The sequence below is a fragment of the Betta splendens genome, chromosome 19 (genome assembly GCF_900634795.4).
Source record: "Betta splendens chromosome 19, fBetSpl5.4, whole genome shotgun sequence".
NCBI lineage: Eukaryota > Metazoa > Chordata > Actinopteri > Anabantiformes > Osphronemidae > Betta > Betta splendens.
This window is the reverse complement of record NC_040898.2, coordinates 11,720,326-11,741,787: the sequence shown is the minus strand read 5'-3', so window position 1 is coordinate 11,741,787 and position 21,462 is coordinate 11,720,326. Positions and strand designations below refer to the sequence as shown.

The 21,462-nt window shown below is 44.5% G+C and overlaps 6 protein-coding genes and 1 pseudogene across 10 annotated transcripts; 5 read left to right on the top strand and 2 right to left on the bottom strand.

Annotated features, from left to right (window-relative positions):
• Window positions 1-1,326: 1,326 nt before the first annotated feature.
• comtd1 (catechol-O-methyltransferase domain containing 1) lies at window positions 1,327-4,131 on the top strand. Of its 5 annotated transcripts, XM_029134005.3 has the most exons (8): window positions 1,419-1,555; window positions 1,662-1,835; window positions 2,224-2,345; window positions 2,475-2,580; window positions 2,704-2,822; window positions 3,027-3,081; window positions 3,654-3,787; window positions 3,868-4,131. In XM_029134005.3, the coding sequence occupies exons 2-8, from the start codon at window positions 1,754-1,756 to the stop codon at window positions 4,018-4,020; spliced, it is 771 nt and encodes a 256-aa protein (XP_028989838.1). In that variant the 5' UTR covers window positions 1,419-1,555; window positions 1,662-1,753; the 3' UTR covers window positions 4,021-4,131. The 5 variants fall into 5 exon arrangements, with proteins under 5 accessions (XP_028989843.1, XP_028989840.1, XP_028989838.1 ...); XM_029134010.3 differs by lacking the exon at window positions 1,662-1,835 and having other exon boundaries at window positions 1,327-1,437; XM_029134007.3 differs by lacking the exon at window positions 1,662-1,835 and having other exon boundaries at window positions 1,381-1,495.
• A 284-nt stretch (window positions 4,132-4,415) lies between these two features.
• Window positions 4,416-7,597, bottom strand: LOC114845680 (voltage-dependent anion-selective channel protein 2-like). The gene is made up of 9 exons (XM_029134004.2): window positions 7,441-7,597; window positions 6,651-6,722; window positions 6,505-6,554; window positions 6,166-6,318; window positions 6,022-6,074; window positions 5,699-5,926; window positions 5,418-5,568; window positions 5,277-5,334; window positions 4,416-5,186 (listed from the first exon to the last, which is right to left on the bottom strand). The coding sequence occupies exons 2-9, from the start codon at window positions 6,715-6,717 to the stop codon at window positions 5,095-5,097; spliced, it is 852 nt and encodes a 283-aa protein (XP_028989837.1). The 5' UTR covers window positions 6,718-6,722; window positions 7,441-7,597; the 3' UTR covers window positions 4,416-5,094.
• Window positions 7,598-8,652: 1,055 nt separating this feature from the next.
• On the bottom strand, window positions 8,653-12,307 carry samd8 (sterile alpha motif domain containing 8). Its single transcript, XM_029134003.3, has 6 exons — window positions 12,167-12,307; window positions 10,837-11,403; window positions 10,368-10,463; window positions 10,163-10,280; window positions 9,923-10,073; window positions 8,653-9,601 (listed from the first exon to the last, which is right to left on the bottom strand). The coding sequence occupies exons 2-6, from the start codon at window positions 11,391-11,393 to the stop codon at window positions 9,297-9,299; spliced, it is 1,227 nt and encodes a 408-aa protein (XP_028989836.1). The 5' UTR covers window positions 11,394-11,403; window positions 12,167-12,307; the 3' UTR covers window positions 8,653-9,296.
• Window positions 12,308-12,640: 333 nt separating this feature from the next.
• Window positions 12,641-13,676, top strand: LOC114845683 (dual specificity protein phosphatase 13-like). Its single transcript, XM_029134012.3, has 3 exons — window positions 12,641-12,773; window positions 12,845-13,062; window positions 13,156-13,676. The coding sequence occupies exons 1-3, from the start codon at window positions 12,664-12,666 to the stop codon at window positions 13,347-13,349; spliced, it is 522 nt and encodes a 173-aa protein (XP_028989845.1). The 5' UTR covers window positions 12,641-12,663; the 3' UTR covers window positions 13,350-13,676.
• Window positions 13,677-13,900: 224 nt separating this feature from the next.
• LOC114845682 (dual specificity protein phosphatase 13-like) lies at window positions 13,901-16,125 on the top strand. The gene is made up of 3 exons (XM_029134011.3): window positions 13,901-14,182; window positions 14,345-14,562; window positions 15,063-16,125. The coding sequence occupies exons 1-3, from the start codon at window positions 14,055-14,057 to the stop codon at window positions 15,272-15,274; spliced, it is 558 nt and encodes a 185-aa protein (XP_028989844.1). The 5' UTR covers window positions 13,901-14,054; the 3' UTR covers window positions 15,275-16,125.
• Window positions 16,126-16,948: 823 nt separating this feature from the next.
• On the top strand, window positions 16,949-19,279 carry LOC114846483 (dual specificity phosphatase 29-like). The gene is made up of 4 exons (XM_055504281.1): window positions 16,949-17,400; window positions 17,742-17,884; window positions 17,980-18,200; window positions 18,816-19,279. The coding sequence occupies exons 1-4, from the start codon at window positions 17,386-17,388 to the stop codon at window positions 19,010-19,012; spliced, it is 576 nt and encodes a 191-aa protein (XP_055360256.1). The 5' UTR covers window positions 16,949-17,385; the 3' UTR covers window positions 19,013-19,279.
• Window positions 19,280-19,348: 69 nt separating this feature from the next.
• On the top strand, window positions 19,349-20,453 carry LOC114846481 (dual specificity phosphatase 29-like; annotated as a pseudogene).
• The last annotated feature ends 1,009 nt before the right edge of the window (window positions 20,454-21,462 follow it).

The following is a 21,462-nucleotide window of genomic DNA, read 5'->3' as shown; positions in this document are numbered from 1 at the left end:
GGTCCCCGTTCTGTAGTAGCGGAGCACCTCGCTCTGCAGTGTAGTTAATAATGTGATTTGCTCCCGACCCCTGCTCGTGTGTCGTACGCAGACGTAATCAAGCAGCAGCTCTCATCACGGCATCAGTCACAGATACTGGCCACACACACGGTCCCTGGGTGAGGAGGTGTGCCAGAAACAAAAACAGACACAGCGTGTAATCCAATCACACTCATGATTTACAGGGACTGTAATATCATGCTACGTTTTTTTTTTTATATCCACACTGACACTTGGGTCACAGCTGTAAATGTTTCTGGTGATTATCAGTATTAAGGTCAGCCATAAAATTCACATATGGATACACTGAACAAAAAAATCTAACAGGGCACAAGTTTATAGCTGCAAGCACTTTAACTTATTATTGAATTATACAGTATATTCAAAGACTAAACAACAAAGAGCAAAGCTAAATATCTACTATCAGAGTATTTAAGCATCATTGCCATGGCAACGCTGCCCCTTTGTGACTTTTTATTACATGTCTTATTTGGGGTGCATTTTTTTAACACAGGTGGATAAACTGAAACAATGCTGCAGTAAATCGATAAAAAATGTGTCAAACTTAAAAAGTTCATCTATTAGGAACCAGTTGCAAATATTGAGGCTTTTCCCCTTGACATTAAGACATGACTGTACTGCCCCTCTCTGTACAACAGCCCACATTACACTCACATTAGCATTAGCTACTAGAGGGTTTTAGAATTCAGGAAGGAACGAAAGGTCTGTTATGTTATATTAATCAACCCTATTATTTATGGCATGGGTAATAGATTAAAACCTAGAAAAAAAGAGAATCCTTTAATTGTTCCACTGTGGTAAAATTGCATCTCACAACAGCACAAATACAGAGAATACACACGATTCAGAGAAAAGACAAATACAGAGAAGAGAATTTAAAGTCAAGTTGTGTTGACACAGTACAACTCTATACAGGTGGGCAGAGTGAGTATGGAGTTATGGGAAGAAAAACAATATTGCACAGAGGAGATTTATCTACATAATGACTGATGCAGTGGGTGAGTTGACCGGGAGGTAGTTAACAGTGCTGACTGTACAGTCTGACAGCAGCAGGTAGGAAAGATCTGTGATTTCTCCTTCACACAGCGAGGGTGAATCAGTCTGTCACTGAAGCTGCTCCAGAGCAGACAGTGTTGACTGACCTGAAATAGCAATAACATACAACAGACACGGAAACTCTTCAAAAATGTGCTCTTCTAAAAAAAACACGTGTAAATGCAAGACATTTCTTTCAACAGAAAACCAACACACATGAAGCAAAGCGACGTCCCGCAGCGGCAGCTTGAACGTCAGTCGTGACGTCATCTCGTACTTCCGGAGTGTAGTCCGGACGAGGGCAGCAGCAGGTCACGTGTGTGCGGTCACGCAGTGGTTTCGGTAGGTTACGGTTGAGGACTCAAACACAACAGACTAACACCACAGCTTCAGACACTGCGTGAGTTGTTTTTGTGGAACATCTGACAGCAACATTGTTTCAACAACTTTTCGTTCACGGGTCAGTTCTAAGCTCCGTGCATCGGCTCAATATAAGGCTTTAGACTGGACACATTTTCTAGGTGCGTCTTATTCAGGGTTGTTACACTGTATTTTCCTTTAAACAGGTAGCTTCGCCTTTACATGTGTCATTACGGTAGAGACCCGGCTCAACGCGGAAGCGCCTCAGCTGAATGTTGTCATTGTTGTACGTACAGTCATGACTTTTCGTAACGTTTCCAAAGAAGCGCTGGTTGGATCGGTGGCGCTTGGGGTCGTTTTTGTCACTGGTTATTTCTTCGGTAAGAATAAATACTTTAACGTGCAGACACACGGTAAAATTTAATTAGCTTGACACCATGCACTGTTAATATATGGGGCGGTCCCTTTTTCTCCCAGAGGATTTGGAAATCACTGGTGGAGGCTAAATAAACAGCCTCCACCACTGTTGGATAACGCTCTTTGTTTGACATACACCATGTGATTTATTTTCCAGTGCCTGAGTGAGACTTAAGGAGCTCTAAATGATTAGTTTGCAGTGTGCACTAGCAATAGAGGCCAGACATGCAGGATCACACAGTGGATGTATGAATGTGGTTATACTGGTTGGGGTGTACGCTTTATCTTAAACTTTTCAGGTCCTGTGACATCATAATGGTCCTAAAATCTTTTTTTCATGTTCGCCCTCAGGGAAAAAGAAATCTTTCACAATGATCTCCAAAAGTCACTGCGGAGCAAAAGACAACCCACTGATGCAGTATGTCCTCAATCACTCCTTGAGGGAACATCCATCACTCAAAAACCTCAGGATGGTAATGTCTGCGTATCTGGCATTGTTCTGTGCTCTGGGATAACCGTGCATTTACTATCTTAAGATGTAATCATGTTTCATAGAGTGTTTTTTTCTACTGATGTGACTGGTTTCTGTTTGATGCTTTCAGAGGACTATGGAACATCCATGGTGTATCATGATGGTCGCCTGTGAGCAGGCGCAGTTGATGGCCAATCTGGCAAAGCTAATAAAAGCTAAGAAAGCTTTAGAGATTGGTAAATCACAAACACCAACAACAGAATGAGGCTTATCCATCATGGCTAAGAAGTTCATACTTAACCTACTTTTCTTTCACTAATTTTTCCCTAATGTTATTAATCTCTCTATTGTATTTGTAGGAGTATACACTGGGTACAATACACTAAACATGGCACTGGCTTTACCTGACGATGGTGTTGTGGTGGCATGTGACATCAGCGATGAATACGCCAACGTTGGCAGACCGTACTGGATAGAAGTAAAGCTCTGTGTTACTCAAGTGTTGGGTATATGATTTGTACAGCTTGTTTTTATAAGCGCGTAATAGTGCAGAGGATTCTCATTTTTTTCCACATACAGTCTTTGATAAATATTATATCATTTTAATAGATAAACATGAGTCAGCTCTTTCTTATCTCATATTGCACAATTTTGTTGCACTTTTGTTTGTCTTTGTCTACAGGCTGGAGTTGAGCAAAAGATTGACCTACGCATACAACCAGCACTGAAAACTCTAGGTGAAGAAATGTGTTTAACGCTTTAATTATTACTATTAGAGCGCTAGTACAGTTATTTGACCCTTTTCCTGAAATAACACTTGTTTTAATGCGATTTTAACACCTCAACATTACACCTTAACACTCTCATGATGATTTTTTAGATTATATTTATGTTAAAGCGTCCTACTCTAGTTAACTAACACAGCAGGAGACGCTGTCAATAAGCTGAATGAACATAAACAAGCTTTGCTAATTAACACGTGTTTGTACCTCAATTCCAGTTTTAACGGGGCGACGTTCGCTTACTTCTTATCTTTCAACGTCCGCACTTTAGCATAAATTATTTTCGAAGCTGAAAGTATTATCTTTTAGCTTTGAAGCGAATTGCTAGCTCATCTTTTGAGTCGTTTTAACGCGTAATTAGCTTAATTAGTAACTGGTTCTCAATGACGTAATGACGTAATGACGCAAGACGACGCCGAGTACGTCGGTCATCGGAGTCACGTGGGGCAACGTAAACGTTAACAACCCGGAAAACCTCACGAAAAACAATTAATTTAAATGTATGACCACACAGTGTCTCCTTCCAGGTGACCTCCTGGCTGCTGGACAAGCCGGAACATTTGATTTCGTCTTCATTGATGCAGACAAAGAGAACTATGACAACTACTATGAGAAGTCTCTGCAGCTGTTGAGGAAAGGAGGCATCATCGCTGTTGACAACGTAAGGCCTTCAACCAGGACAGAACCTGAAGTCGTCTTTGCATGTCGCGCAGCTTATTCTGGAGGCGTGTTCCTCTGCAGGTGCTGTGGGGAGGGAGAGTGCTGAATCCATCCCCTGACGACAAAAGCACCGTAGCCATCGACAAGCTGAACAAGAAGCTGCACAAAGACGCTCGCATCAGCTTGAGCATGATCACAGTAGGAGATGGACTCACGCTGGCTTTTAAACTGTAGGATTATTCTTCCACAAATTATTTTACACGGTGAAAAAACGGAGAGTACCCTTGTACTCTGGACAACTGTTGGTTTATTTGTGTAACAATAAACACTACTCCTGTCATCTATTATAGGTCTCATGCCTCCACACTCTTAATACCCAAATGACTTCCTTCAGTGGTGGGTTCAGCGATTGAGACTGTTGATGCTAAATTCAACAAATGTAACACATGAAATTTTCTATAACTTAAAAATTATACAAACATCTTAAAATTACAATAAAATACATAGTTAATTTAACAAAATTAGTCAATTAGAAATGGCAGCATGATGTTGCACAGAACATGATGACAACCACTGTACAAATATACATGGGTGTCATGTGTCTTGTAAAAAAATTACCAGGCAGGATATGAATTTATTTCAGGGATTTATTGTAAAGGTCTCACATCAACACACAAACAGCTTTCTGATTGGTGTCACCATCCTCAAATGGAAAGTTGATTCGCTCGCATTCTTTTATTTGACTTATTGACCGAGGAAAATCAAAATCTACTTAGCCTTTTCTTGCAACTTAGGAACTGATACATGGGGAAGTGAAGTTCTAACTCATCACACTGCACATTTAGGCTACTCAAAGACCAACCAGTAGACTGGTTTGAGTCTTCATTAATCATGCTTCCCACTGGTAGATAATCACTACCAAATATAAGATGTGCAAATAAAGTGACTTTAAATAAATGTGTATTCTATTGTGCAAAATAGCAGCTCAGATTTACATTCTACATGATAACCATTCAGCAAAATAACAAGCTTTACTCTTTATAGGAACCACTCCTGGATTGTCAAACTAAGGAAGCCAACTTTCAATATCCAGAGGATGGTTTTTCATTATAGTGGTTAAATTGGCAGAGGTCGATAAATACATGTGAAACCTGACTAGTTATTAGAACCACAACGAACAAAAGGTTTTGTCTCAAATTTGGGCTTATGTTTGGTTTTGGCTTTGTCTGTTTAAAATATATTTCCTGCTAACCATAGGAACACTGAAGGTCAGATTCACGTGACAGTCTGAAAACGACAGAGCAGTTCCTACGCCTCCAACTCTAGGCCTAAACCTAGTTTATGACCACCAGCATTGATATTCTTCCCATCCACCAGTGCAGAAAGAGTAAGCTTCATACCTGGAACAAAACGTTTACATGCATTTTAAAAAACTGATTTTAAAAAGAAATAGAGGGAGTTTTTAAAACATTTTAGGTCAGGTTTCTTACCAGGCCTAAGAGTCTGGGTGTAGCCAATTCCTACCAAGCTGGCATTGTTGACCTTAGCCTACAAAAAAAACATTAAGTTATTGTAGTGACAATCACTCAAAGATCCATATAGCATGTGAGATGTAAAACCAGAAGGCTTACCGATATGGAAGCACTGGAGTCTAATTGATATTTGGCAGCAATTCCAAAGCGAGTTCCATTGCTGCCTGCTGTCCAAGCGAGGTTCACAGCAGTCTCCAAGCTGTCATTGACTTTCTGGTAAATGGATCCACCAAACTCTGAACCATCATTTCTACAGAGAAGCAATTAATGCACAACATCACTTGTATGTCTACTTTAAAATCCCAACCTGACATGAATATTGATCAGTGAGTTACATAGTTACTGTTAGTACTTCAAATATTTGTTGATTGAAAACATACACATTGGTGTGAAGCTGAAAATCCCCAGTTGTGTAGCCAACTGCAAAGTTGCTCTGCGTCATCCTGGACTTGGCTGTGTCAAAGGTCATCTGGTACCCAGCCAGCCAGCCCTCGTAGCCGCCCACTGCTGCTCCATGAATAGTAGGACCGGCAAAATCTAAATCCACGTCAGCACCAACATTAAGGTATTCCCTCTTATAAGCAGTCTTAACCTTGCCACTCTTCTTGCTGTAAAATTAAAAACATGCCCTAGTTAAAAGAGGATACAGGAATGCTCCTTGTGTCAATCATGATTTTCTCATTAACATTCAAGTGGAGCTCACCCAGTATTTGGTGAAAATGTAGTCTCAAAGGTGAGTTTCAGCCCTTTAGTGATCTAAAGAGCAAAGTTACTCAATCAGTCACTTTTAATTTAAACTATGTGACTAAAGGTATGATCAGCAATATACAGTTTTTTTTCCTTTTACCTGATCCTCAACACAGACTTCTGTTCCAAGTGTGTTTTCTGTGGTCCACTTCTCTGTAAACGTCAGCCCATACTCAGACCACTTGTACTTGGTTTCCAGGTTTCCAGTGACTTTACTGGTGTCTATGTTGGATGAACCAGATGTTTTAAATTCCTGGAGTTAACACAAGAGAAAATTATTATTACCTGGAAACCAAACAGGTTGAAAAGGTTACACATAAATCACTTAAAGCTAATGTACATTAGAAGCTGACCAATATAAGATTTTATGCCACCAGCATAAAACATACTCTCAAATTGAGACTATTATTATTACTACTATTGTATCATATCAACTCACCACTCCACTTGAAGATTTTGTCTTCACATCAAGCTTAACTATTCCAAAACCTGTAAGGAGAATAAAAGTGAGTAACTGCCAGCATGTCCAACTAATGTCAGTAAATAAATAAATACCACCATAAATAACAACAAGCTTGTACTTACCATATCCTTTACTAAAGATGTCCTTTGCTGATTTTCCAAGGTCTGCATATGTTGGAGGAACTGCCATTATGCCTGTCACAAATTAATACACATTTTATAGTGTAACTGTCATGACGTCCTAAACACAATTGGTCTTTATAAGAGACATAGATATACATTTCTGGTTATTTTGTAAGCCCATCAATGCTGTAGATCATATCCTTAATTATTGTGATTTGTGATTAAATAAATCACATATGTAGATATGCCATAAGCTGAATTTATCCATATTTATTTGTTTTTACCTTTGGTTCATGGTGTAACACTGTAATTAAAATGTGTTGCCGGACACCTGCAGTGTCTCCATGAGTCACACTTAGGCTGTCACGTCTGCGTATGGTCAAGGTTAAGACAGCAGGCTTCTTAAACACCGCCTGACAGGACAATGCTTTAGAAGCTACTTTCTATATTAACACGATTATGAATTATTTGTTTTTAAACAAGGGTCTATGAGGGACACAACACTAAAGTGATTTATTTCAAAAGTCTGTTTTATGCATGCATGCATACGTTCTCGAGGACTGCCGGTTCCTTACCCTTACTACTCAAATAGGTATGAAACTTTGCAAGAAATACTAAATACGCCATAGTTAACGCTGCATCCCGTATTCTGAAGGAGTCTGAACACCCAAGTGTCGTAGGGGGCGTTTTCTAGCTAGCGTTAGCAGACGGGACGTTTGACAGCCATCTTGCTGACATTACAACAAACTGTATCATGAGCAACTTTAGTACCACTAAATGTACAACTTACCGGGTTAAACTGTTGCTAGCGAGCGAGCTGTCAACTTGTTTAATATTAGAAGCGACAGAAAAAGCGTTCAGCACCAGCGTAGGACAACGTAGAAGACGCCGCAGCTAACACCCTCCTCCTGACCTCGGCGCGGCAGGACCCAAACTAAAGCTGTTCACTTTGTGCCTGACTAAAATTGGTTAAAGCTATTTTATTAGTTTTATTATATTACGATTCGAGGTTAATTCATTTAGTATTAGTGGTATGAATTGAAAACAACACATCTTGCTAAGTTGTAATTTTACATTATAGTTTTGTGTGCACTGGCAGGTTAAAGACCTCAAAATCACCATGGCAACCAATACGCCATGGCATGAGTTGGTCATTTGTGATATTTTATACTTTTTAATGAGTGAACAGTCAATACTACTTTAATATTGTGGAGTACCTTTTTCACATAATTACTGTATTACTACCCATAGAAGTACTTAAGTTTTAACCAACTATTATTTGTAAAGTTAAAAATAAATTGCAAAAACATCCTGTATAAGCATTCTAACTATATAAACCCCTATATACTGTAGATGTGTGAAACACAGATCGAATCTTTTTTTTTCTTTAAGGTCTTTAATGATGGACATGACTGAACATTACACTTAAATAGCACATTGTGTTTCAGATAAGAGCAACTGTAAACATAATTTTACATGTGCATGTTGCTGTAACTTTGTTTATGAAATATAAAAATACCTATCAACATTTACAAAGTGAAATAAATTAATATAAACAAATGCATACAAACTGTCATTTTTAAGAACTTTCACTACAAATTATCATCAGGGAGAGGTCAAATAGGTTTTAAGCCTGGTCATATACATTATGATCAAATGTATTTTTTTAAAGCACTAGACAACTAATCAAGAGTAAAGATGACAGATTTGTGGAATTCCTATACAGTAGAACCTATTTTAACACTCAAGGTAATTGGCAAACTGAATTATATTTAAGACAACTGGGAAAAAGCTTTGTGTTCCACACTTTTGGCTGATTTTCTAGGTCTGGTCAGGAAAGGCAGATTATGTGAACAATTTAACAAAAGGAATCAATGCATTTTGTTTATCTTACAACGAGCCATGAGTTGTAGTTTTTTTTTTTTCTGTCAGCATGTAACAATATAATCAAAATATAAGCATCCTGTCCTGGAATGCAACAGACATACAGTACAAAACAATCTACTTCTCAACATGATGAACTTTATACACAGAAAAAAGCATTAGCGTAACATAGCTCCCTACTTATTGCTTTAACAGTGGTCCACAGTTAGTGGTAAGACAAAACATTAAGTCAGGAAGAAAAACTTAAACTTTAAAACAACAGATATTTAAACTGCACAGGAAATGGTAAACACCTATGATGGAATAGGTCGAATACTACCTTAGACCTTTCTTCATGTGGCTTCCTTTTATTGTGTGCTATCGTGTTTTTTTATGACGGGGTAATGAAAAATTTCTGTTTATGTTAAAATAAATTATCCAGCCAATTAGAGAAACAAAGAAATTAACGAGACACACATTCATCATCTTCTGTTTTGAAACCAAGTAACGCATGCTCAGAGGGACTTTTACAACCTCTGCACAGTTAGGGGGCCCTCATCTAATCCAGAGAACAACAACAATAGGAAAGTAGGCTGGAACTAAAGTTCCAAAATAAAAGAAGGTGTGGCTCTGTGTATCCCATCCCATCTTGGTGCTGACAGGATCATCAGTCTGAGTGTTCTTTGTTAATAAGGATATCGCACACAGTCGTAGTTGGCAACTTGACAAAGCAGGTGAAACAGCATGGGCTACGGAGTGTATGACAGAACCACCTCCTGCACCTTACCCAATCAGCCTTCTCATCATAGTAGGCCTAGAGAAGGGCCAGCAGTATTCGTTGGGTACCGGCCCGTTGACGTTACACTCGAAGAAGGAGAACATTGGGAACCAGATGCGAGCTCTTCGACTCTGCTGGTAAGCCCGCGTGTTGGCTAGAGTGTGGTAGTACAGGAATAGTCTGGTAGTGATGTAGAAGGCTATGAAGACGTCAATGGAGTAGTGTTCGTGTGCAGCCAGAATGAAAAAGATGCCAAAGAGATTAAGGACCCACGACAAGGTGTGAATAAAGTTCCAGCTTCGGGGAGTGTCTGCAAAAACAAAACAGTAAATTATGGAATCATCATGGAAAAATATAGTTTATCTTTGTGTGAAAGCGTATTATTGTCCATCATCGTCATCGTCATTTAAATTAGAATTTTAAGTTGTATTACCAATTAAAGACACCGGGTGGCAACAAAGGAACAATATATAATGTCTTCCTAATATCTAAAATTTTAACCATTCAAAACACAGCTTTTAGGAACAGCTCAATCTTTTATAAGGGAACAAAACCTGACAAATACATTTTAAAGATACAATCTGTTTCTATTTTGAAGTGCTTGTGTACATAATTATGTCAAACTACTCACACTCTGTGACAAAGAAGTTGAGCATGGTGAGGACCACTGTGTGGCCACTGAACATGTAGTCACCACATGTATGCACTCCAGTCAGGGTCATCCCAAAACCACTCCAGATGGCCACGGCCCGCTGGAGTTTGGCCCACATGTCACCGTACATCTATGCAGGGGGAAAACAGACGCTGCTCACTGGAACATGCAAACGTGCCGTTCATAATAAAATATATGCAAAGCATATTAGGGCGTTACCTTTCCTGAGCATTGCAGGTGCTGTCCTGGCACAGACAGGGAGGTGACGAACATAGTGATACAGCGCAGCATGAAAACTGTTCCCATGAGGCTGCACATGCGCCGCAGGAGGATGGATCTGCAAGTTGTGAGTAATAGTTATCCAGTGATGCGCAGCAGGTAATCACCGAAGTGACAGCAAGGTGAAGGTCTGACAGGGTTTTACCTGTGCTTATGAAGCAGCAGAACAAGCAGCCAGATGTTGCAGAGGATCACACCACATGCCTCAGCCATGGCAAAGGCCCATGGTATTCTAGGCACACTGTCGAAAAGGAAGAAAAGCGCTCAGGATGCTATCAATGACAACATTCCATAACTACATGATGGAACAAGCTAAACCATGTCTTTTAAAGCTCAAAGCTGATTAAAAACAAACGGGTAAAACTACAATGTATGTCACCTTAAAAAAAAATCTAAAAGACCCCTTTGACCCAAAGCTTGCCATCAGGAATACGCAAGGACAAATATAGAAACATGCGACAAGGAAGTAGGGCAGTTATATTGTCCACCATCTGGCACGATATTCTGACAGTTGACACAAATATATTTCTTTGACATTTAACAGTTGACTAACGTTGTACTTGTCTTTCTGGCACAGACCAGGGACAAAGGTTTCGGAGCAGTCAGACACCCACCTGTCTAGGAAAATATCTGGCAGTGGAGGGTATGTGCGCATGTCGGGTACCCTCTCATGCACAATGACCATGACAAAGGACGTGAAGCCGAACACAAACACCACATAAACTGAGCTAAGCACCGTCTTCCAGTACTCCGGGTCCAGCCGCCTCGTCTGCTGCTTGTACTTCCCATTGGTATACTGGTGGTACTCCTCCCCCACTGGTGCAGTGTCAGTGCTGTCACAGTCTCTACCTGGGTCTCCGTTACACAGCCAGTCCACACTGCCTCCAGAGCCTGTGGGAGAGTGACCATCGAAGGGAAGGCCCAGCTCCTCCATCACGTCCATGTTCTGTTTCTGTAGTTTGCGGATGGAGACCATCAGCCGCTTGATGTCTCCAAGCACCTTGAGCTCCAGAGGTGGCGAGCGGAGGTCGTACTCGCTGAGGGCGAGCAGGCTGGTGCCGTCCAGTCGGTGCTTGTTGCACAGCAGGTCCACGTAGTCACAGAATCCCTCCTCCTTCAGCCACTTGGCCACATGCTTGGGTGTCCAGCGACGGACACTCAGTTGGGTCATTTTGTCTTTGCTTTGAGACCAGAGAGAAGAGCACAAAACCTGATCAGCTCAGACCACTAAACTCTGCCTTTCTGTTACTGTTAGTGTTGTGCCAACTTCCTCATGAACAAATCTTAAGGAGAAAACAGGAAATGAGAGACACTTTGTTTCCATTAAATCAGCAATAATGAATGTAGGTTATAGCATTTTACAAAAGATAACAATCAGTAACCAACTTCCAGAGATTTTACGAGTTTCAGTGTCACATAGATTGAACAGAGATAGATTGAGATAAACACAGATAACTGGAAACAGTATTGCACAATGGAAACTCCACCTTAAAATGTAGGTGAAGGAGCGACTGTAACTGTTAAGCTAGTAGTGGAAAATGTGCCATGCATCATCCTAATTTTAGCCAACACGATCCTAACAATAAAATGAATAGACGTCGTCAATGTTTAATTTCATTTCCAGTGGTCCACATTATGGAATTAAATTCTAGATTGTTATTATTATTATTATAGATCGAGGGTGTATGTAGTCAATAAAACCTGCCCCTTGCATCCACATCACTGTCTCTCAGGGAGGTGGGCTCAGCTAACTGTCCTTCTTATTCCAGTATCTGGTGAAATTACAAACCAGCCTTGTAAGTGAATGTGTGTAAGATCAGCTGTGGTAAACACTGAGCGACACTAAAGCATCTACTGTATCACAACAAGCCCACGGCGGCAGCTAACGGCGGCTAGCGTGCTAAGCGCTAGCATAATCAATGCCCGCGTCCTACTCCTACTCACCGGCACCGAGGTGTGACGGGAGACGATGCGGGGACGCGTCCGTTCAGCTAGCTAGCTGCACGCCATCTCGAAGGACGCTGGAGAAGTCGCGGTTGCCGCATTAAAACGCTCCAAATCATTTCGCGCTGGCTTCGCGGTAGCTAGCATTGTAGCATTGTTGACAGCGCAGTGCGGTAATGTGTAGAATAGCTGCGCAAGGAAAATTAGACGTGTGAGGATGGTGTAGCTGGTTAGATCCGCCTACTGGTGAAAACGATGTATTTGTATCCGCGGTGAGAAGGGATCAATGTGACCACACATTAATAAATATTTGTGCACAGACGTGAAGAGTAAAATGCACTTTTATAGGCTTTACAACGTGTAGGTCGATGTTTTAATTTTAGACTGGGAGCACCTGTTCACGTCAGTACCGAAATGATTAGTGTAAAGTCTCATCAGAGTTTGAAAAGAATTATTGGCAGAAGGAATCGTTTTCTGTTGCGCCAATAGTGAATATTATGCAGGAAAATCCTCCTTCTGTGAAAGACATAGTGAAGGTTCTGTACGGAGGGAAAAGGTTTGGCAATCATGTGGATGAAGTTTGGCCTAATCTCTTCATTGGTGACATGTGAGTCAAAGACATATGATAAAAACAGCTGTTCACTGCTTCTGCATCACGTTTGTTCCCGTTGCTCACAGGTCAGTGGCCAATGATCGCTACCGGCTGTGGAAGCTGGGAATCACTCATGTCCTGAACGCAGCCCACGGGAGGATGCACTGTCAGGGGAGTCACGACTTCTATGGCTCCACTGTGGATTATTATGGCGTGCCTGCAGATGACTCGCCGACCTTTGACCTCTCTCGCTATTTCTTTCCCTCTGCTGAGTATATCCAGAATGCACTCGACACAGCTGGTGGTAAATATCCCTCACGTTGCTTCAATCGCCCACCTTCTCAAATCCCACATCCAGCCGATACAGTAGACTCATTTTAATCTTACTCTGTACCAGGCCGGGTTCTTGTCCACTGTGCAGTCGGGGTGAGCAGGTCCGCCTCCCTCGTCCTGGCCTACCTCATGATCCACCACCATTATACGCTAGTGGAAGCCATCAGTCAGGTCAAAGAGTGCAGGTGGATCTTCCCAAACACAGGATTCCTCAAACAGCTTCGCGCTCTGGACATAGAACTCCACAAGACATCATGAATCCACTGCAAGATTATATTATATAGTTTCACTCACAGAAGCACAAAATGTTTCCCTACCCTGCAAGCAAGTGGATTCATTATGTACTGACAGTTTGTTTGACTGTGCTGCTGTGTTTGATGCAAGCTGCCTTTTCACAAGAGTGAAAAAAAAAGTAAAAAAAAAAGTAGTATAAATCAATTCCAAGACGTGTTTGCATTTTAAGGAATAGTAAATCCATTGTCTGTGACACAAAGTTCATTCACATCATTGTGTTAATCAGATGTTATTTTTTTTATTTTAAAATTGTGTTTTTCTTCAATGTGAAACTTAAATAAGTGAAACTGTGTCAGAGCAGCGTCCTAAAACTTCATGAAGCCGTTTCAGTATTTCTGGAGCATAAATTCAGTGTAAGCACAACATCTTGCCTATAATTACACCTAATTATCACTGCATTACAGCTGATTCATCTCAGTTTGAGTCTTATTGAATCGCAGTCCGACAGCAGGGTGAGGACGCGGCGCGTGAGCAGCCCTGTTTTGTTGTTCTGCCTTTCGCACAAGTAAGACTACACGTTAGGTTAAGCACTAAATTGGGTAGCTGTCCAGTGGCAGCGGATAAACACCTGCTTGTACAGATCACCCTGAGCCGGAGTAGACGGGATTGCTTTAATACAAAAAACATTTGGAGCAGAAATCGATCCAAAGCGGGGGATTAGGACTTAAAATGTCAAGCCAGAAGCGCAAGAGGACGGAATATCTGACTGTCAAAGACCTGCAGAAGCTTTTGGACTCATGCAAACTGCATCTCAGTCAAATCGACGAGGTCTGGCCTAACATATACATAGGAAATGTGTAAGTACGCATTTTATTCGACCTGACTCAGTTTGCCTCGTAGTGAAACAAACAACCCTGCTAGTTTCTACGCTCAGTCCATGTGATACAGCTGCTGCCAAATATATTGTATGGAGCTCAGGGCTCAGGAGTGAACTTCTCTCTGTCTCTGTGTCTTGCCAGGGCAGTAGCCCAAAACAAGGCTGCCTTGCTGAAATTAGGTATAACTCATGTATTAAATGCTGCTCACTCCAAGCGAGGCAGCATAGGGAACCAAAGCTTTTATGGCAGCGACGCTGTGTATTGTGGCATTCCAGCAGATGACTCGACACACTTTGATCTGGATGTTTATTTCCAGCCTGCAGCTGATTTCATTCACAAAGCGCTGAAGTCAACGGATGGTGAGTGTCTTTTTGAGCCTTTGAATATTATATAGTGCCTCAGCAGCTATAAAGATTATAACCAGAGTAATGTTCTTCAGAAATGTGCCACGTTTTGCAGTTTCACTCCACAAATCCTTAATAAACTTAACCTCCCCACTTCTTCCTACATGCCGTCCTTTCAAAGTCACCCACTGCCACAATGTAACACAATTTGTAATAAGTGTATTTTCAGCCAGTGCGAACAATGAGAGTCTTACCTTGAAGAATTTAAGTCCATAATGTGGCCGTGGCTCCTTTCAAAGAAGCTATCAAGTAGAGGACGAATTGGCATTAAAGAGACAGTTGGGCCCAGTCTGCAAAGGGACCTTAAATGAACAAAGGCAGTGAATTGTGGGAACTATTTTTAGCTCGCAGCAGGAAACAGAAAGGCCACAGCACGAGACAGGCAGCCATGTATGATATTAATAAAACCGAGGCCTCTCACTAATCCTCCGCTCACATCCCCCTCTGTTCTTCAGGGAAAGTCTTGGTGCACTGCATCATGGGAATGAGCCGCTCGTCGACCTTGGTGGTGGCCTACCTCATGATCTACCACCACCTGCCGCTCAAGCAGGCTCTGCAGAAGCTGATCCAGAAGAGAGCCATCTACCCCAACAGGAATTTCCTGGCTTTGCTGTTGGATCTGGATCTTCAGCTGACCAGGAAAAAGAAAACATGTCAGATTCTGTAACGAGGAGGCGTCCACGCGTGGTTTTCGCTAGCTCAGACTCAAGTAGTTATAGATTGTTAGGAAACAAAATGAATTAATGGCTTCCTGTCAGAGTGCAATAACACAAAACAGCAGGAAGCCATGCTAATGCATGAAGCAGGGTGTTAGCATGCATGACAGGCATGTTAACATCCAGGGAGCTTATATGCTAATAAGCGTTAGCATTCAGCTCAACGTGCGGCTGAGCCTGACAGAGACTGATCAGATGTGACGACAAGCAGCAACTGGATCTGAGAAGATGTGTATGACATGAAACAGCATAAAAACACGTTTCATCCACTTTACAGTTTTAGTCGAATGTTCCAACAACAAAGTTGTCTCTTTCTTATAACGTGGCTATACGGCAGATGCTTTTAGAGGCAGTGACAGTGAAAAGAGAGAAGGTCTTAATAAAAAGACAGTTAAGATGTAATAGATGTAATATACAGTACAGTAATTTAATAATTATTCAAGTGTTTTTACTTTTTCTTCTTCTTCTGTGTTTGTTTCACAACGAAATGGACCAAATATCTGACAGAAACTGATTTTCAGCAGCAACTCAACCTGGGAATCAATTTACAGTGCAGCATTGTGTCTGCAAAAGTGAACCCATGCAGCCGGTTGAGCTCATCACCATCAAATATCATCCATTAGGGTTCTGGCACCAGTAAAAAACAAAACAAAACAGTAAAAAGAACAGTTCGTTATCAACATGAACTCGTTATCATGGTGAAAAGTGAATTACTGTGTTAACCAATGAGAGGTTTCATCTGGTATTTGAGTAGAAGAAACACTGAACATCACATGGTAGAAATAAATCTTTGTACATGTTGTTCTCTTTGTACGTCGGTGTGATTCCCTTTGATCTCTTACTCATATATTGCAGTTTAAGTGGTATAAGTTGCCTCCTACGCTACACGTTTTGTGCCTTTATGCTCTAAATGATCTGCATACAGTATAAAGTGAAGAGATTAGAAACTCCTGCTTTGACCAGATGCCGGGGCGTCGGTTCAGAGCGGAATCTCGGTAAATATTGCTTGCTTCAAGCTCAAGCAGAGCAGCAGTGATCTAATTCCGCTGCTATTGAAAAAGCTGCGTCCCATCCTTGCCTCCTGTGCCGGCAGCTCGGGTAACCTTTAAGGAATGCAGGAGACGCTGCCAGGATTATTTCGGGCCGAGATTCAGATGTTAAAATAGCAAAAAAGGTTGCCGGGTAGATTACGGAGGGGGAGGCTGTGCCGCCGAGCCACATGTGGCGCCTGCGAGGGGAGAGAAGCAGCGTTTACAACCGAGGCAAGTGTCTGCTCACACCTGTGTGTTGTAGTTGTAGTGGAATCAGTCTAATAAGTGTCACTCCTGCACCGCGCCTTTAATTGCAGGGTAAACATGATCATAAAGCGCATTCATAAACGAGCGCGTTCCACGATCACAATGCTTTGCCTCGTGAATAATCACGTTGCCTGTGTTATTAATTGCACACAGATCTGAGAAGAGCCGCATCCGAACGACTGCAGCGGGAAGTAATTCATAAAACCTCCAAGAAGAGGCCCGAAGGAGGTAAACAGACATCTTTATTTGCCCTCCATGTTAACTGTGGGCACTTTCCCATACATAGCATCTTTAATTACACAGAAGTAGAGCAGGAAGGACAGGTTAGCCTAAGGGGGAGGCTGTGAAAGCAGCACTGGAGCTCAACATGTGCACCGGGGAAATCAGTTCTCTGCCCTGACTGTGGGAGGGAGGGAAGGCTTGTACTTATAGATCAATGAGAAGAAAGAGGAGCCTCCAGGTACTCTGGGCCCATGTTGTACTTGTGCAAAACCACTCTTTTCTCCGCGTCCAGACGCTCATATCTGCAGAGCAGATGCAGGGTCACATGCGGCTCCTCTTGCATGCGCACCTCCGCGTGCCGCGGCGGCTTAACGAAAGGTCACCGCGCCGAGGCTCGGCCTCCGCCACTCATCCCCGCGGACGCGACAATAAGCCCCCGAACCCCGAGAGTCGCATTAGGTGTGCAAACAGGAGGCTGAGCGGCGGCCGGTGTTTTTTTTTGCTGGAACAGCCCGCAGACAGCGGTCGCAGCCGTCGCACAGATGCCCAAACGGATGGTAATGGATGCAGCGGCTGTAGAGCACATTGTAAAGGCGCAGGTTAGATTCGCCTGCAGGAAATGAAAAGATTATGTTTATAGTTCTTCAATAGCAATTTTCTGTATCTCTGGGGAAAGATAAATGCACCAGCTGTTACTGAAGCCCCTTACTGTTACTGGCGTCAGATGAAACAATAAAGAGGAGCATGAGGTGACGCGATAGTTTTCCGGTTTTATTTTGTCTTTATGTTACTCAGAACGATGCCCGGCCCTTAGTTTAGTCTGTTTGGGGCCGTCGGTGCATTTTTTTACTCTTGCTGTGGCTTCTTTACACTTGTTGGGATCTCTGTGACGGCTCAGGAGCGTCCAGACATGGACAGAGGCGGCGGCGGCGGCGGCTACGAGACCCCCTCGGCTTCAGAGCTGCACCGGCTGATGTGGACGAAGAGCGGGAGCAGCAACCACATGGACGAGGTTTACCCCAGGATCTACATAGGAGACATGTGAGGCTGGGGCGCTGCTGGAGGTGGGGGGGGGGGGGGGGTCCGATCAGGATCACAGGCCCTAAAAGCGAGGCTCTCTCCTCCACGCGCTGCAGGCACGCAGCCAAAGACAAGAGCGCACTGCGGGATCACGGCGTGACCCACGTGCTCAACGCCGCTCACGGCGGGTTCGGCGTCAACACGGGGCCCGGCTTCTACAGAGACACCGGGATCACGTACCACGGCGTGGAGGCCTTCGACGCGCCCTCCTTTAACCTGAGCCCCTTCTTCTACCCGGCCGCCGGCTTCATCCGCAACGCGCTGAGCTCGTCGGCAGGTGAGCACATTCAGCAGATTCCCCCGAGGAACAGACGTTTGTCAGTCAGTTCCCGTTACAACAGTCCCTGTTGTATTAGTCATTAAAATGCAAATCAAACACTAAACATAATATCAAGCTAATATCTGTCCCCCGTGGTAATCTTCTCATAAGCTCAGACCTCGGCCGGGGAAATTGGTTTTAAATGGATTGCCCTGGTAATTTGTAAGCAACACTTTTATTGGACATGGAAATTACACAATTATGTTTGTGGCCGGCGCCGGCCTGGCCCGTTGTGCAGAGCGAAGTCGGTATCTGACGCGGCAGTAATGAGCGAGGCCTCCTCCTCCACGCGCCGGCTGATCGGGGGCTGCGGCGTGTGGCGCGGGCGCCGCTAATCCCACCCACGCCGCGACAGTTCAATTACGCGCTCCTCTGCGCCCTAATCCTGGGCCCGATAAGGAGCCGGGGATTACGGCGTGTAGAAACATTTGCTGCAGCACTGTGGAAAAACTCGGAGTGCCGAAGTACTCCACGGCGCGGTAACAAATTAGACAGGAGAGCGTCCACCGCAATAATCCGGGGGTTGAACGCTGTAAACAGAGGCGGCGGCGCCGTCTCGTCCACGCGCTGCAGGTAAGGTGCTGGTCCACTGCGCCATGGGCCTGAGCCGCTCCTCCTCCCTGGTGCTGGCCTACCTGATGATCCACGAGGGCATGACGCTGGCGGACGCCACCCGGGCCGTCGGCGCCAACAGGAACGTGTGCCCCAACGAGGGCTTCCTGCAGCAGCTCAGGGAGCTGGACGCGAAGCTGCGCCGCGGGCGGACGTGAAGGACGATCCGATCATTCGTGCGACTGTGAGACACATGATACTGAGGTATCGATATTTAGGAGCGAACTCGAGGTCACTCTGGGTCAAGGTCACCCTGAGGGTTCTAATGACCACTAGGGGCGCTATAGAGCAAGAAGGGATGAACTACAGGCTATAGAATCTGTATCTGTATCACACTAGAATTAAAAAAACAATAAAAATAAAACATGGCACAAAGTGACTTGTCCTTAATCATTTCTACCAATCGAGCTCTAAGCACTGCTGTGGTTTTAGCAGCCTGACCTCTGCCACAGTGATCCGCGGCAGGAATAGTTCACCCCTCCCCTGCCCAGATCTGGCAGCTTCCGCTGTCTGGTGCCAGCGGAGCAGCTCCACCGCTCAGGCTGCACTTCGGTTTCTGCCCAAGAGCTGCAGAGCGGCGGCAGCGGCCTGCTCATCCTCCCTGCCGGCGACCACCGGAGAAGCCCTGCTTCCACCAAGTTCACTGTGGAATTATCTAAGTGTTTACTGTAATTTGTGATAATTATATGACAACACTGACGCGCAACATGCGGATATGAGGCCAGAGGAGGAGCCAGAGGACCAGACACCTCCCACCTGCGATCTGCTCAGCCTTCTGCTGAAGAACAGGCGCCCCACCGGAGCTGTCAATGAGGTCTGGCCCAGCCTCCACATCGGAGACGCGTAAGTGACAGTCTCACTTCGGGGCCCCTGCTGCAATATGGCGACGTGTTGCTGCAAACAAGTCCTGCTTTCGGCCAAGCGACGGGGCCCACGTAAAAATGTGTAGGTTTGAGTCATCCGCGATGCCTTCGCAGACGCGCGGCCTCACTAAAAATGATGATGTTTGGCGCCGTGTGCAGGGCTACAGCCCGGGATAGAACCCTGCTGAGGAACCTGGGGATAACGCATAGTGAACGCAGCACACGGACCCCAGCACATAGACACCAGCGCGTCTTATTACAAAGACACCAACATACTCTATTACGGAGTGGAGGCGCCGGACTGTCGAGAGTTTGACTTAAGCCCATTCTTCACCCAGACGGCGGATTTCATTCACAGTGCTCTGAGTCAGAACGGTGGGAGTCACACATTTGCATTCAATGTAACAGATCTACAGCCTAACGTGCAGCATGTGATGCGACATGTCCCCCATCGCTGCAGGCGTGGTCCTCGTCCACTGCGCCCGAGGGGTCAGCCGCTCGGCGGCCCTGGTCCTCGCCTTCCTCATGATCAAAGCGGGACGCAGCCTGGCGGAGGCTGCGGAGGCCGTTCACGCCCACAGGAGCATCCTGCCCAACGTGGGCTTCCTGAACCAGCTCCGGCACCTGGACTCCTGCTTGGCCCAGCAGCGGAGGGCCGCGCGGGTCAACAGAGGAGGTGAAGCCCATGCAGATGAACGGGGACCCCCCTGAATAAACAGTAAACGATAGAACTCCGCTGGTGGACTGTTTTTATTGCGCGTAACATCATTTAAAAGCAGTGGGTGTTGAGAATATTGCAGCTTTATATGAACAGGAGGAGTTAAGCTGCGGCCTCAGCTGTTAAACACAGAGTTGCTCCGGCGTGAAACTCGCTTCAAGCACGAAAAAGAAATACAGCTGTGATTTGTAGTTAAGGAGCCAGATACGCAACGCGTTTAACATCACGGAGAGCATTAAAGCGAACGGAGCGCGACCGCCGAAGCCCCCGTTAATAAACAAGGCCCCGCTCCTTCGTTTAGATGCCTCCAAATGACACGCGCGCGTTCACCGCCGCAGTCCTGCGTCGCCAATCACAGCGGCGGCGGCGTCTAAAGAGGCCTGATGCGAGATGACAAAAATACGCCGGAGCGGCTGCGGGCGCGCGTACAGATTCAGGTCAGACTTTGAAAGAGAGAGATGAAACGATGAAGCCGTCTTAATAAGAGATGCTCTCCAGAGCACGCTGGGAGACGGAGGGAGAAAGATGCTGTCAAAATAAAAGGAATTGGATATCACAGGTTTAATGATTTCACTGTCAGAATGAATGATGGCAGAGTATGAAGATATGAGGGAAAAATAAAGGAGCCTGATGGTGTGAAAATTCTGTCTGACGTGTTAGCGGCTTCATCCAGCCATTCTGCAATACAGTCATCATCACACCCCCTCTTTGGGGCCGTGCATTTAGATCACTGAATGGACCATGCATATCATATAAGAGCGAATCAAAGACATGTGCCATCCTGTGAAAACCCTCATCTGTCTAACAGTCTGACACATTTCACTTCTCTTTTGGCCCCGAGAGGCTGCAGAAGATGCAGAACATCCTTAACGGGTGTTAAGGCAGCGCTTACACGCGTCTGAAGGCGTTCTGCGAGAACGGGGGGGGGGGGGGGGGTGTTCATGAGTCGCTCAGAGCCGGGGGAGGAGATTAAAGTTGTGTGCTTGGAAGTGGATGGCAGGGACAGGCCCCCCCCCCCAGGCGGGGA

Bases quoted from the DNA above. Each gene is read 5' to 3' on its own strand.
- comtd1 (XM_029134005.3), top strand. From the start codon at position 1,754: ATGACTTTTCGTAACGTTTCCAAAGAAGCGCTGGTTGGATCGGTGGCG. The intron at 2,823-3,026 runs GTAAAGCTCTGT...CTTTGTCTACAG, and splicing joins GCAGACCGTACTGGATAGAA to GCTGGAGTTGAGCAAAAGAT. The intron at 3,082-3,653 runs GTGAAGAAATGT...GTCTCCTTCCAG, and splicing joins ACCAGCACTGAAAACTCTAG to GTGACCTCCTGGCTGCTGGA.
- LOC114845680 (XM_029134004.2), bottom strand. From the start codon at position 6,717: ATGGCAGTTCCTCCAACATATGCAGACCTTGGAAAATCAGCAAAGGAC. The intron at 6,319-6,504 runs GTGAGTTGATAT...TGTTAACTCCAG, and splicing joins CAAAATCTTCAAGTGGAGTG to GAATTTAAAACATCTGGTTC. The intron at 6,075-6,165 runs GTAAAAGGAAAA...TTTGCTCTTTAG, and splicing joins AAGTCTGTGTTGAGGATCAG to ATCACTAAAGGGCTGAAACT.
- samd8 (XM_029134003.3), bottom strand. From the start codon at position 11,393: ATGACCCAACTGAGTGTCCGTCGCTGGACACCCAAGCATGTGGCCAAG. The intron at 10,464-10,836 runs GTGGGTGTCTGA...CCTTTTCGACAG, and splicing joins CCAGATATTTTCCTAGACAG to TGTGCCTAGAATACCATGGG. The intron at 10,281-10,367 runs GTAAAACCCTGT...CACAACTTGCAG, and splicing joins CTGCTGCTTCATAAGCACAG to ATCCATCCTCCTGCGGCGCA.
- LOC114845683 (XM_029134012.3), top strand. From the start codon at position 12,664: ATGCAGGAAAATCCTCCTTCTGTGAAAGACATAGTGAAGGTTCTGTAC. The intron at 12,774-12,844 runs GTGAGTCAAAGA...CGTTGCTCACAG, and splicing joins AATCTCTTCATTGGTGACAT to GTCAGTGGCCAATGATCGCT. The intron at 13,063-13,155 runs GTAAATATCCCT...ACTCTGTACCAG, and splicing joins TGCACTCGACACAGCTGGTG to GCCGGGTTCTTGTCCACTGT.
- LOC114845682 (XM_029134011.3), top strand. From the start codon at position 14,055: ATGTCAAGCCAGAAGCGCAAGAGGACGGAATATCTGACTGTCAAAGAC. The intron at 14,183-14,344 runs GTAAGTACGCAT...GTGTCTTGCCAG, and splicing joins AACATATACATAGGAAATGT to GGCAGTAGCCCAAAACAAGG. The intron at 14,563-15,062 runs GTGAGTGTCTTT...TCTGTTCTTCAG, and splicing joins AGCGCTGAAGTCAACGGATG to GGAAAGTCTTGGTGCACTGC.
- LOC114846483 (XM_055504281.1), top strand. The intron at 17,885-17,979 runs GTGAGGCTGGGG...CACGCGCTGCAG, and splicing joins AGGATCTACATAGGAGACAT to GCACGCAGCCAAAGACAAGA. The intron at 18,201-18,815 runs GTGAGCACATTC...CACGCGCTGCAG, and splicing joins CGCGCTGAGCTCGTCGGCAG to GTAAGGTGCTGGTCCACTGC.